Source organism: Mobula hypostoma, chromosome 11 (genome assembly GCF_963921235.1).
Source record: "Mobula hypostoma chromosome 11, sMobHyp1.1, whole genome shotgun sequence".
NCBI classification, from domain to species: Eukaryota; Metazoa; Chordata; class Chondrichthyes; order Myliobatiformes; family Myliobatidae; genus Mobula; species Mobula hypostoma.
In genome coordinates this window covers 55689664-55702784 of record NC_086107.1, presented here as the reverse complement: position 1 = coordinate 55702784, position 13121 = coordinate 55689664, and the positions used below count along the sequence as shown (strand labels likewise).

At 43.5% G+C, this 13121-nt stretch overlaps 1 protein-coding gene across 1 annotated transcript in view; it reads right to left on the bottom strand.

Moving 5' to 3' along the window:
• The window catches only part of cd81a (CD81 molecule a), an 84357-nt gene that overhangs the window by 18609 nt on the left and 52627 nt on the right, over positions 1 to 13121 (bottom strand). The window contains exon 3 of the mRNA XM_063062113.1: positions 7321 to 7418. Within this exon, the coding sequence (XP_062918183.1) occupies positions 7321 to 7418 (98 nt within the window). The remainder of the gene's footprint in view (positions 1 to 7320; positions 7419 to 13121) is intronic.

Below are 13121 nucleotides of genomic sequence, written 5' to 3'. Positions count from 1 at the left end.
ACCCTGGTCAGACCCCACTTGAAGTACTGTGTTCAATTCTGGTCACCTCACTACAGGAAGGACGTGGAAACCGTAGAAAGGGTGCAGAGGAAATTTACAAGCGTGTTGCCTGGATTGGGAGTATGCCTTATGAGAATAGGTTGAGTGAACTCGGCCTTTTCTCCTTGGAGTGATGGAGGATGAGAGGTGACCTGGTACAGGTGTACAAAATAATGAGAGGCATTGATTGTGTGGATAGTCAGAGGCTTTTCCCCAGGGCTGAAATGGCTAGCACAAGAGGGCATAGCTTTAAGGTGCTTGGAAGTAGGTACAGAGGAGATGTCAGAGGCAAGTTTGTTTGTTGATGTCGTTGTTGTTTTTTTCCCCACGCAGAGAGTGGTGAGTGTGTGGAATGTGCTGCCGGCAGTGGTGGTGGACGCAGAAACGATAGGGTCTTTTACGAGACTCCTGGATGGCTACATGGAGCTTAGAAAAATAGAGGGCTATGGGTAAAGCCTGGGTAGTTCTAAGGTAGGGATATGTTCGGCACAGCTTTGTGGGCCGAAGGGCCTGTATTGTGCTGTATGTGTTCTATGTTTCATTGCTGAGCTGGCCAAGAAACTAGAGTGGCTCTGCATTGTCGGTCCAGGTGAACTTCTTTGCTTTGGTTCAAAGAGTACTATACAACACAAGTGTTGAGCACATGACTAAACTACAGAAAAGATGCGAGACTCTATTCACAGAAGATTGCATCTGCTGATTTCAACCACCCCAACAAAAGCCATGATCTGCATTGCAACAAAAAAAAAGAAATCCGATCACACTGGGGTTCAGCACAGCTTGGGTATCCGAAAGAGCCCAAAATGTTTTTGTGTAGATGTTTGATGGGAATACTTCACTTTGTATCAGGGAAGGAATTTCCTGCTTTAGACACTGCATCACTTACTTAGCATCGTGTTCCTGTTCCAATATCTGGCGCCGATCGACAGTATGGGCAAGAGTTTCTTTTGCGCCTTGGTGCACTGCACAGCTGGCATGGCCACAATCAATGCAAAACTGCAGTTACTGGGCTAGAGGATTTTGTCTTTAGTCTCCTGGCACAGAGACAAAAATCTCAATAAGGTACTTCAGGCCCAAGTATTCAGATTGAAGAAAAGTACAGAATACAAGAACCTAGAGTATGTGTGTGACAGCACCTATCCGGCACTGTCACAGTGCAAGGCCAAAAGCAACCTTCTTCACTGCCTTGTTAATTGCTTAAATTAACTTGTCCAATGTAGGAGGATCTCTGAAAGCTCTCCATGGTGGTGTACTCTGGCCAAGTTAAATGGAGCTGGGCTTCAATGAGCGGATTCAAAAGCTGGGAGGGTGATGAAGAAGCAGAAAGTACTTTTGAGCAGCAGAGGTGAAACGGTGGATGATGCAAGGGAGGAAGAGCAAAAGGATACATTCAAGGATCAGAATGGGAGTGGGAGGGTAAAGAGAAGGTGCCAGTGAATTGGGTTGTAAGGCTGCAGAAGATAGGGAGGAAAGTGGCTACATTATAGGCTTGTCATGGCACTAACACCTTATTGTCTCACTGCAATCTGCTTTCTTTGCAACTATAACACTAATTTGCATTCCATTACAGCTTTTCCTTTGTACTCCCTCAAAGTACCTACATTTTTGAAACAACCTGCTTGCAAAACTAACTTTTTCCACTGTTGGTACATGTGACAATAAACCAATAGCAGCCTGAGGCAATAAGAACAGTGATCAGCCCCAGCGACAGGGAGATGGGTCTCCATTCTAGATAGGACACAAACATCTGCAAGAACCAGCTCAGAAAATGGAGACAGGACGAACTGTGTTCTAAAAGGACACCCCTCTATTCTGAGGCTGAGGCTGTGTCCTCTGGTCTTAAGACTTTCCCCATGATATGAAACATCCTCTTTACATTCACTATCAAGGCCTTTCACCATCCGACAGGTTTAAATGAGATAATTAGTCATCCTTCCAAATTCTAGTGAATACAGGCCCACAGCCAATAAAACGCTCTTCATATGATAAGCCACTCATTTTCATGAACCTCCTTTGAGCCCTCTCCAGTTTCACCACATCCTTTCTAAGGGGCCCAAAGCTGCTCACAATACTCCAAGTGAGCCCTCACCAATGCTTCATAAATTCTCAACCTTATACCCCTGCTTTTATATTCTAGTCCTCTTGAAATGAATGCTATCGCATTCGCCTTCCTCACCACAGATTCAACCTGCAAATTGACTGTTAGGAATCCTGCACAAGCACTGACAAGTTCCTTTGCGCCTCAGTTTTTTTCATATTTTCTCTCCATTCAGAAAATAATTAACCCTTTCACTTCTTCTACCAAAGTGCATGACCATACACGACCCAACACTGCATTCCATCTGCCATTACTTTGCTCATTCTCCTAATCCATCTAAGTCCTTCTGTAGCCGCTCTACTTCCTCAAAACTAACTGTTCCTCCACCCATCTTTATATAGTCTGCAAACCTAGTAACAAAGCCATCAATTCCATCATCTAAATCACTGACATACAATGTAAAAAGAATTGGTGCCAACACAGACCCCTGTGGAATGCCACTATTCACCGGCCGCCAACCAGAAAAGCTTCCTTTTATTCCCACTCTTTGCCTCCTGCCAATCAGCCACTGTTTTATCCATGCTGGAATCTTTCCTGTAATACTATGGGCTCTTAATTGTTCAGCAGCCTCGTATGTGGCACATTGTCAAAGGCCTTCTGAAAATCCAAGTATACATCATCAACTGATTCTCCTTTGTCCATCATTATTTCTTGTTTGTTATTTCTTCAAAGAATTCCAAGAGATTTGTCAGGCAAGATTTTCCCTTGAGCAAAACCATACTGACTACGGCCTTTTTTTTTAATCATATGCCTCCAAGCACTGAGATCTCATCCTTAATAATCGACTTCAACATCTTCCCAACCGCTGAGGTCAGACTAACTGGCATATAATTTCCTTTCTTCTGCCTCCCTCCCTTCTTGAAGAGTGGAGTGGCATTTGCAATTTTCCAGTCTTCCAGAACCATTCCAGAATCTAATGATTCTTGAAAGATTATTATTAATGCCTCCACAATCTCTTCAGCCACCTCTTTCAGAATCCTGGGGTGTACACCATCTGGTCCAGGTCACTTAACTACCTTCATACCTTACAGCTCCCCAAGAAGCTTCTCTCTAGTAATGGTAACTTCACCAATTTCATGGCCCCTGACACCTGGACATCATGAAAACATAGAATATAGAATAGTACAGCACAGTACAGGCCCTTTGGCCCACATTGTTGTACCGACCCTCAAACCCTGCCTCCCATATAACCACCCACCTTAAATTCCTCCATATACCTGTCTAGTAGTCTCTTAAATTTCACTAGTGTATCTGCCTCCACCACTGACTCAGGCAGTGTATTCCACGCACCAACCACTCTCTGAGTAGAAAACCTTCCTCTAATATCCCCCTTGAACTTCTCACCCCTTACCTTAAAGCCATGTCCTCTTGTATTGAGCAGTGGTGCCCTGGGGAAAGAGGCGCTGGCTGTCCATTCTATCTATTCCTCTTAATATCTTGTATACCTCTATCATGTGTCCTCTCATCCTCCTTCTCTCCAAAGAGTAAAGCCCTAGCTCCCTTAATCTCTGATCATAATCTATACTCTCTGAACCAGGCAGCATCCTGGTAAATCTCCTCTGCAGCACACCAGTGACTCTGACCAATTAGAAGCATGAGCAGATTTGGTTATGTCAAAGACTCTTGTAAATTTTTATAGCTGTATGAAAGAGAGCATTCTGACTGGTTGCAGCAGAGCCTGGTATGGAGGCTCCAGTGCACAGAATCACAAGAGGCTGCCCAGCGTCATCATGGGCACAACCTTCTCCACTATTGAGAAGGTTTCGAAGAGATGCTGCCTCAAGGTGGCTTCATCCATCACCAAGGACCTTCACCATCCAGGGCATACGCTTTTCTTTTTACTACCATCAGGGTGGTGGGTACAGAACCCTGAGGACTCACAATCGATGAATTAGGGAACAGCTTCTTCCTCTCTACCGTCAGATTTCTGAATGGCCCATGAACACTATCTCATTATTACTTTCTTTTGTACCATTTCTTTTGTAATTTATAGCAACGTTATTTCTTTACACTGTACAGCCACCAAACAAGGAACTCCATGTCAGGTCAGCGATGACAAGACCGATTCCGAAGGAAGAAGACAAAAGGGTCAAACACCGATTCTAGTGATTAAACAGTGATAACCATTAACCTTAGTGGGCAGAGAAGGGCACTGGGAAGTAGGCACTGCAATTAATACAGAAACTAGATTCTGCAGATACTGGAAATCGACAGCAATAAACGTAAATGCTAATACAGAGTTAATACAGAAATGGACCATGCAACAGGCAGCGGGAAGACAGGAGATCTCCAATACACTACATACTCAACAGCAAAGGATCTAATTGGTACACTGTGCTGTGGCAAGGATCAAAATTTAAAAGCATGTGATGAAATGCAGCTATTTACAATTCCCTCTGGTATTTGGGCATGAAGAGATGATAATAGACATTTTGACGGCACTGAAATCTGAAGAAATACAAGGCTGGTTTCGTGGTCAAGGTGTATCTCGAAAAGGTGGGGTGGGAGGAAGCAGGAAAATACAATGACTGGGAATGGAGGGCTGGGTGGAAGAGGAGAGGATTGTTGCAGAGGAGGCTGAACACAGGATCACCATCAGAGGGACAAAATAGTCAGAGCTGTACATGAACACACAGGCAGATGTGGTGAATAAAAATAATCTGCTTTCCAGGATAAACCTCTTCACACACACAAGGGGAGATGACCAAGTACTGTAACTCTGTAAACCTTTGCTTAAGTCAAGCCGAAAAGGAAGACTGAATATTCTGTAGGAAGTAGATCAATCTGTGGTTGTAGTGAGAGTGTTGACTGAGCAAGGTGATAACTCAAGTGAATGGCTGAACTGGAAGCAATTTTGGTGGCAATCGTTCCCGAGGTGGCACTGAAAGGGTCAAAGCAGTAAGGAATACAAGTAACCCTGCCCATTATCAAGTTTATGGTGTTTATTGGAGACAAACTAAGAAGATAAAGGTCAGTGGGTAAACATGGGTGGTAAGTTTACACAACGGTTGAAGTTTAGAGAAAACTGGCCAGTGGACTGTAAATAATTAGTCGGCCAAAGTAATCAAATTCACCTGACAGACGTTATTCGGTGAACACTAGGATAACACAGGCTTGAGGGAGAAGCTTAATAACAAGAGGTAAAGATCAAGGACTATCGATGGGAGATGAGGTGGAATTTGGCAGACAACCAGACAAGGAGAAGATAGCTAAAAGGATACAAGTGATTGAAGTGGGACTTGGTGAAAAGGAACAGGAAATTGGGAGGATCAGGTGACTATTTTTCAACAGACGTCATCACAAAAATCCCTGTCGTAATCAAATCCACAATTTAAATCAATGATACATTTGCGGATAACGAACATGTTGTTCAGTGAAGTTCCAGGTGTTATCTGTGGCCTCTAAAGAGATAACTGATCAGATGGTAAGAATAGCACACTTCACTAGCCCTAGGCAGTGTTGTGTTGGGAGGGATGAGATGGAAAAGAAAATAATTCCCTGAACAAATGATATTTCTGGGAAACTGCATTCAGAAACTCAACCAGATTCAACTGTGATGCCTTCTATGTGTTAAAGACACACTGCACAGTCACTCTATGAGGGGTGATTGATAAGTTCATGGCCTAAGGTAGAAGGAGATGAGTTATACAGCTCTCATTACATGCACACGCAGTTCAACACTTTGAGTGATTATGCAGAAAGTTTGAAGTTAATAACTCATCAGGGGTAATTGATAAGTTTGTGGCCCAAGATAGAAGATGAGTTATTAACTTCATAATCACTCAAACCATCGAACTACATGTGCATGTAATGAGAGCTGTATATCTCCTTCTACCTTAGGCCATGAACCTATCAATCACCCCTGCTGTGGACACTTTCTGGAGGTCCAAGATTCGTATGCTCCACGACTGCTGGACTAAATGTGTAAATGTAGGAGGGGACACACATCAAAGTTGCTGGGGAACACAGCAGGCCAGGCAGCATCTCTAGGAAAAGGTACAGTCGACGTTTCTGGCCAAGACCCTTCGTCAGTACTAACTGAAAGAAAAGCTAGCAAGATTTGAAAGTGGAAGGGGGAGGGGGAGATCCGAAATGATAGGAGAAGACAGGAGGGGGAGGGATGGAGCCAAGAGCTGGACAGTTGATTGGCAAAAGGGATATAAGAGGATCATGGGACAGGAGGCCAAGGGAGAAAGAAAAGGGGGGGGGGAGGGAGAAACCAGAGGATGGGCAAGGGGTATAGTGAGGGGGACAGAGGGAGAAAAAGAATGTGTGTATATAAAAAAAAACGGATGGGGTACACGTGGAAGGTGGGGCATTAGCGGAAGTTAGAGAAGTCGATGTTCATGCCATCAGGTTGGAGGCTACCCAGACGGAATACAAGGTATTATTCGTCCAACCTGAGTGTTGAAAAATAAATGTGCTAGGTTTTCTAAAATTGACTCCTTCTACCTTAGGCCACAAACCTATCAATCACCCAAGTAACTACAAAGGCATCAATGCTACAAATCCAGTAACACCAAGTAAACGCAGAGAAGAGTGAGGGGACTAAGACTGCACCGTCCACAAAATGCACACTGCCTACTTCCAAATACTTTTGAAAGTGAGCTTTGAAAGGGCTCATCCACTACTGTGGGTCACTGGCATTGAGAGGAAACATCTCCAGTGAAGGAAGTGCAAGAATTCTGTTCAGCTGCCAGCAGCCACATCCACAGAGGGCAAACGATGAACAGCCAAACTGAAAGGAGCATCAAGATTTAACATCATCGGCATATGCAGCCAAATAGGACAATGCAATACATAGTAACAAAAACTAAGTAGTACTGTATATATTTATATAAAAAAAAGATAAGTGCTGCTAAACAAGGGGAAAATACTGAAAAAAAGTGTTCATGGGTTCATTGTCCATTCAGAAATCTGTTGGCTGAGAGGAAGAAGCCTGCGTGGGTGTCTTCAGGCTCCTGTACTCCCTCCATGATGACAGCAATGAGAAGAGGACATGCCCCGGGTGATGGTGGTCCTTAGTGTTGAATGCCATCTTTTTGAGGCATCACCTTTTGAAGGTATCCTGGATGCTGGGGAGGCTAGTGCCCATGGAGCTGACTGAGTTTACAATCTCCTGCAGCTTCCCCCCCCCCCCCCAATCCCGTTCAGTGGCCCCTCCATACCAGAGACTGTCTTACCGTTCCCAGCATGCACTGGGATTCCTGGATGGCACCATAGCAACCTAGAAACCCCACGATCATCATCACAGCTCCAACACCAATCAGGATGTAGACCCCTAGGAGTAAAGAAAGGACTGTGATTAACATGAAAAAAAGCAATGCTCCTCATTGAGATTCACATGGCAAATACACAAAATATTATCCAGAATAACGTTTAAATATGGTTCTCTGCTATGCCTAATGTTAGTTTTTTTTTCCCCTCCTCTGTTCATGTGTTTTAGGGAAGGCCAATTTTAATACAATTTGTAAAAACTCATTTAAACTATCAAGAGATGGCAGTAAGGAGCCTTCGACTGGCTCCAGCGTGACTGGATTACAATTTAAATTTCTTCTCTTTCACTGCTACACAGTGCCTTCTGCAGGCAGGATTAAGTTTACTGCTGATGGCTCCACACTTGACCAGCTGCTGAAAATCCTGGTTCAGGTTCCAAGAGAGTACAGTAATACAAATACCAACCATTTCAAGCCTACAGTTAGTACATATGGTGGAAAATAATGAGCAAGTTCCTTTAGTTTTCAAATGACAATTCTCATGGCAACAGGAGATGCCACGGAAACTAGAAAATATGGAATTTGCCCAGAGCTATAGAGATGACCAGGTGCAGTGCTGATGTAGCTACTTCCCCAGGGAACCTGCAACGCAGGCTCAATCCCAGCTTTCAGTGCTGCCTGGACTGAGTTTGTATGTGTATCCTGGGAGCTTCACCCCCCAGATCCGGTAGATATCCAGGTAGGCAAGTTGGTCATTGTAAATTATCCCTAATGAGCGAGTGGGTGGTAGGTTGAAGCAAATGGGTGCTTGGTGCTTTTTTGGTTGTATTGGTCTTGGAGGGCTGAAGGACCCGTTTCCAACCTTTGACTTTGACCAACACGTACCTAACACAGCACCTTCGCTCTGGCCTTAGTCCACCAAAGGTGGCTTGGGAGGAAGATTTAAAAAACAGTAATCCTCTTTCTTTTGGTGAGGAAAATCAAGAGGGGAACTTCTTAGAATTAGAAGACAGCCATTCAGAAGTGAAATCAGCAGCCTTTTTTCTACAAAAGTAGTGAAGACCAGGATTCAACCAACACACATCAAAGTTGCTGGTAAACGCAGCAGGCCAGGCAGCATCTATTGGAAGAGTTTCAGTCGACGTTTTAGGCCGAGACCCTTCATCAGGACTAACCAGGATTATTCACTTAATGATCACTTTGCCACATCACTGACATTAGTTAAGGGTTATCAAGTGATGTGGATCAAAAAGGTGAAAGAAATATTCAACAGGTCAGATAGCAAGCGTGGAGAAAAAAAACATTTTTCCCGTTAATGATCTTTTGTTACAAAAGGAGTAACTGGAGTTGAGCTGACTTTCCAGAACTTGTTCCTATGTCAAACCAGAGAGCCTATTACAGACATCAAAGATAGTAATCCTCATGCCTGACCGTCCATAGATGATTGATATTGAGTTCTAGCTATTTTTTTTTTAACTGAGCTGTAGTTACAGCTCAACACCAACTTGCATCGAACAACAGCAGCAAAGCACACACTGCACTTAGAACCATCACAGTAGGAGCAGTCAATGATCCAAACTATGCCACCGATCAGATTGAACTATATATCTGAGTTCTGCAAAACCCTTTGGATCGAGACTCAGACTTCACCAACACAAAGTGGGTGCCAGCTTTCTATGCATCCCTACATGCTAACTGGGCTTGTGGTACACTCTATCACTCAAAATGAAACCTACATCCCCTCAATTAGGATTCAAATTCCAAAAGACGTACACCTTCCACAATGTCCAAAGTACAAGTATATGTCATATTTCAAGCCACATAATATCCATTTAATATCTTTCATCAAGTGTTTAGTTAACGTTTTACATCTGAGAAATCACCTCTTTCTTGGCCACGTGGCCAAGTGGTTAAGGTGTTCGTCTAGTAATCTCAAGGTCGCTAGTTCGAGCCTCAGCTGTGGCAGCGTGTTTGTGCCCTTGAGTAAGGCACTTAATCACACATTGCTCTAGTCTGTGCGAAGAGTGGCACCCCACAGACTTCCAATCTGTGCCTTGTAAGGCATGAAAATGCCCAACACAGGCTTCTCATGGTCTGAGTCAATGTTCCCTCCCCTTGGCCAGAACATTGTGTTCACCTGATCCAATGGAAATGTCAAACAGGGATTTGGGTTGTTAAAACAAGGACCTAACAGACCACAAATTCAGTAGTGCAACACTCCAATCCCCAGCAATGAACCTGAACTCACAGAACTGCTAATATGACAGCACATGCTGTTCTCTATGACTAGAGGTTTTCTTCCCACATCCCAAGGATGTCCTATTAAGTTAAGGGGCCAGTGTAAATTACCTCTAAGTGTGGGTTGATGTCAAAAACCAAAGACATTCGTGGACATATCAGAGAATACAAAATTGAGTACACTTACTGCCAGCAGAAAGCAGCATCTATCCCCCATCATCCAGGCTACACTCTCTTCTCTCTACTACCATTAGGTAGGAGGTACGAGAGCATTAGATCTCAAGGCACCATGATGCGGAAGGGTTACTGCCCTACAACCATCAGGTTCCTGATTCAGCCTGGACAACACTGAAGTGTTGTGGTAATATATACATACTTTGATAATAAAGCTACACACACCTTTTGCTACTAGTGCACAGAGGAATTTAAACTCCACACAAAAGGTTGTCACTCTCTACCTCGCTGGCATGTTAAGTAGATTTCACGATTGTACACAATCACATTTCCTTTTCCAGTTTCTGATGTGGGCAGTGTTGACAACGCAGAGTTTGCGATGATTAGTCTGCAGATTTTAGAACTGGCTAATTTATACTGTTTTTACTGAAGTTATTGATTCACTATGTCGAATTCCAAAGAAGCAAAAGGTGTGAAGCACAAAAGAATTGCTAATATAAAATTCAGTTAGCGTATGTTGATACTGAGCAAAATAATTGTACAGCACACAAGATTTTTGCACACACTGGTCATTACAAATTAGAGGGAACGTTGCCACCAATCCTTCATATTTGGCCCTGCAACTTGTATCTTTGAAGCTCCAAGTGGTTCGTCAGTTAAATTCTTTCATAAATTCACAATGACTTTGTCTAATCCTATTCATACTTTAAAAGCGCCCTATCATATTCTTTAAAAGCTGCTGCACAGGTTGACTCCGTGGTTAAGAAGGCATACACTGCATTGGCATTCATTAACCGTGGGATTGAGTCTAAGAGCCAAGAGGTAATGTTAACAACAGGAATTCTGCAGATGCTGGAAATTCAAGCAACATACATCAAAGTTGCTGGTGAACGCAGCAGGCCAGGCAGCATCTATAGGAAGAAGCGCAGTCGACGTTTCAGGCCGAGACCCTTCGTCAGGACGGTAATGTTACAGCCTTATAGGACCCTGGTCAGACCCCACTTGGAGTACTGTGCTCAGTTCTGGTCGCCTCACTACAGGAAAGTTGTGGAAACCATAGAAAGGGTGCAGAGGAGATTTACAAGGATGTTGCCTGGATTGGGGAGCGTGCCTTATGAGAATAGGTTGAGTGAACTCAGCCTTTTCTCTTTGGAGCGACAGAGGATGAGAGATGACCTGATAGAGGTATACAGGATGATGAGCGGCATTGATCATGTGGGTAGTCAGAGGCTTTTTCCCAGGGCTGAAATGGTTACCACGAGAGGGCACAGTTTTAAGGTGCTTGGAAGCCAGTACAGAGGAGATGTCAGGGGTAAGTTTTTTTTTTGTTACACAGGGAGTGGCGAGTGCGTGGAATGGGCTGCCAGCTATGGTAGTGAAGGTGGATATGATATAGTCTTTTAAGAGACTCCTGGATAGGTACACAGAGGTTAGAAAAACAGAGGGCTATGGATAAGCCTAGGTAATTTCTAAGTACATGTTCAGCACAGCATTGTGGGCTGAAGGGCCTGTATTGTGCTGTAGGTTTTCTATGTTTCTATTTACCATTTTCCCTGCTCCTAATGTAAACACACCAGTTTGCAGTCATAAGTTTTCTCTCCTTCATTTTTCTCCCTCAAACAGCTGAGTTACATTTGCTAAGTTATACTAATCTGCAAGAACCACAGCGATGTTTGGAAAATGACAACCAATGTATTTTGCTATTCCCATGGCTACTCAAGGCCCAGGCAATCTATTGCCAGTCTCATTAATTTCTCCAGTACATTCTTCTCCAATGCACCATTTAAATTCCTCCTTTTTATTAGATTCCTGGAGCATTTCTCCTAACCTTGGAAAATCAAAGCACTTATTCCATGAGGTTAGATTGAACTTAACCTATTGACTACACAGTGAATAAAGGCTGATTTTTACTTCAGTGTAGTAGCCTACGCCGTTGTGAGCATTTATACTTTTGCATTGGTGTGTCTGCGTCGCTCTGCAATTCACCGCCAAAACGCTAGTTGGTGGTGGGGTTTCTATGCCACTGTGTTGAGTTTCTTCGTGTTGAAACTCAACACGAAGAAACTCAAACTTCAAACAATGGCTCAAACAAACAATGAAAGTTAAGGAGGGTGAATTTTCTGTGCTTGTTCGGCCACTGAGAAACATGGACGAGGAAATGCATTTCAAATATTTTTGAATGTCGGCAGGTAGATTTGATGATTTGGTTCATCGTCTCCAACCATTTACTTCGAATCAGTGTACACACAGTATACTTGGAGACTGGCAATCACCATTTGAGTTTTAGCTTCATGTGGAAGTCAACAGGCTGTAGCAGCTAGCAACAAACTGGCGTCAAGCACAGGGTCCTCCATAGTTTCGGAGGTCTGTAAAGCTTTATGGAAAGCATTGCAGCCAGAGTTCCTTCCCTGCCCTTCAGTCGCCCAATGGCAAGCTATTGCAGCATAGGAGGAAATGCGATGCTACCAAGTAGACCAATCACTGTTGTTTCTGTCTGTGTCGCCACGACGCGTAGTTACATTTTTGGGGAGGTGTGCATCAGGCTACAGCGGCGATTTGACGCAGAAATATAAATTGGCCCTAAGACGCAGAATTTGCTTTCTGGAGTAAACTGTGTTAGCAAGGACAATTCCAACCATGAAACCAATGTAAAATGCAACTTGTATTATTAAACAGGACCCACTGCCAAACTCTCACATCAGAGCCTAGACATTGCAGAGTCAGGTATAGTGCCTGCCTTCCCAGAGTGGAATCAGTAAACAATCAGTTCGCACTCTTTGCAAGGTGTTACTTGTTCTTCTCACAGGAAGTCTGATTATAGAATCAAATTCTAATGAAGGATTTCTGAACCAAGTACAAGTTGAAGAATTTCTGAACTAAGTACAAGTTAAAGAATTTCAAAAAGAAAAATCCTGTTCCTGACATAAAAGTAAAGAGCAGTGCTGTTTTTACCCAACTAACAAAACCAATATTCTGAGAAAGGAATCAGAAGTAGAAAACATGGCCATTATACACGTCCAAAAGCACATTGAGCACAAACATATCCTTAGGCACGGTCGGGTGACCCCTCGGTCAGGTTCTACTCTACCGTCTTATCCAAGAATCGGCCTCGTAGGTTCAACTTTCACAACTTTGGTATTCAAGTTCAAATAAAAACAGCAAAGGGAAAGTTCCCAAGACATGCCAGCAAGTGCTAAATGTTACGTTGGAAGTTGCTGCTGGCTGCTCATCCAATACACCACTGTGCAACCGGGTGTTAGACTTCCTAACCAACAGACCAAGCACCCAAGTATGACATTGTGAAGTTTGTCGATGACATGGCACTGGTGCAGATCATGACCCTCGATGAAATGGCA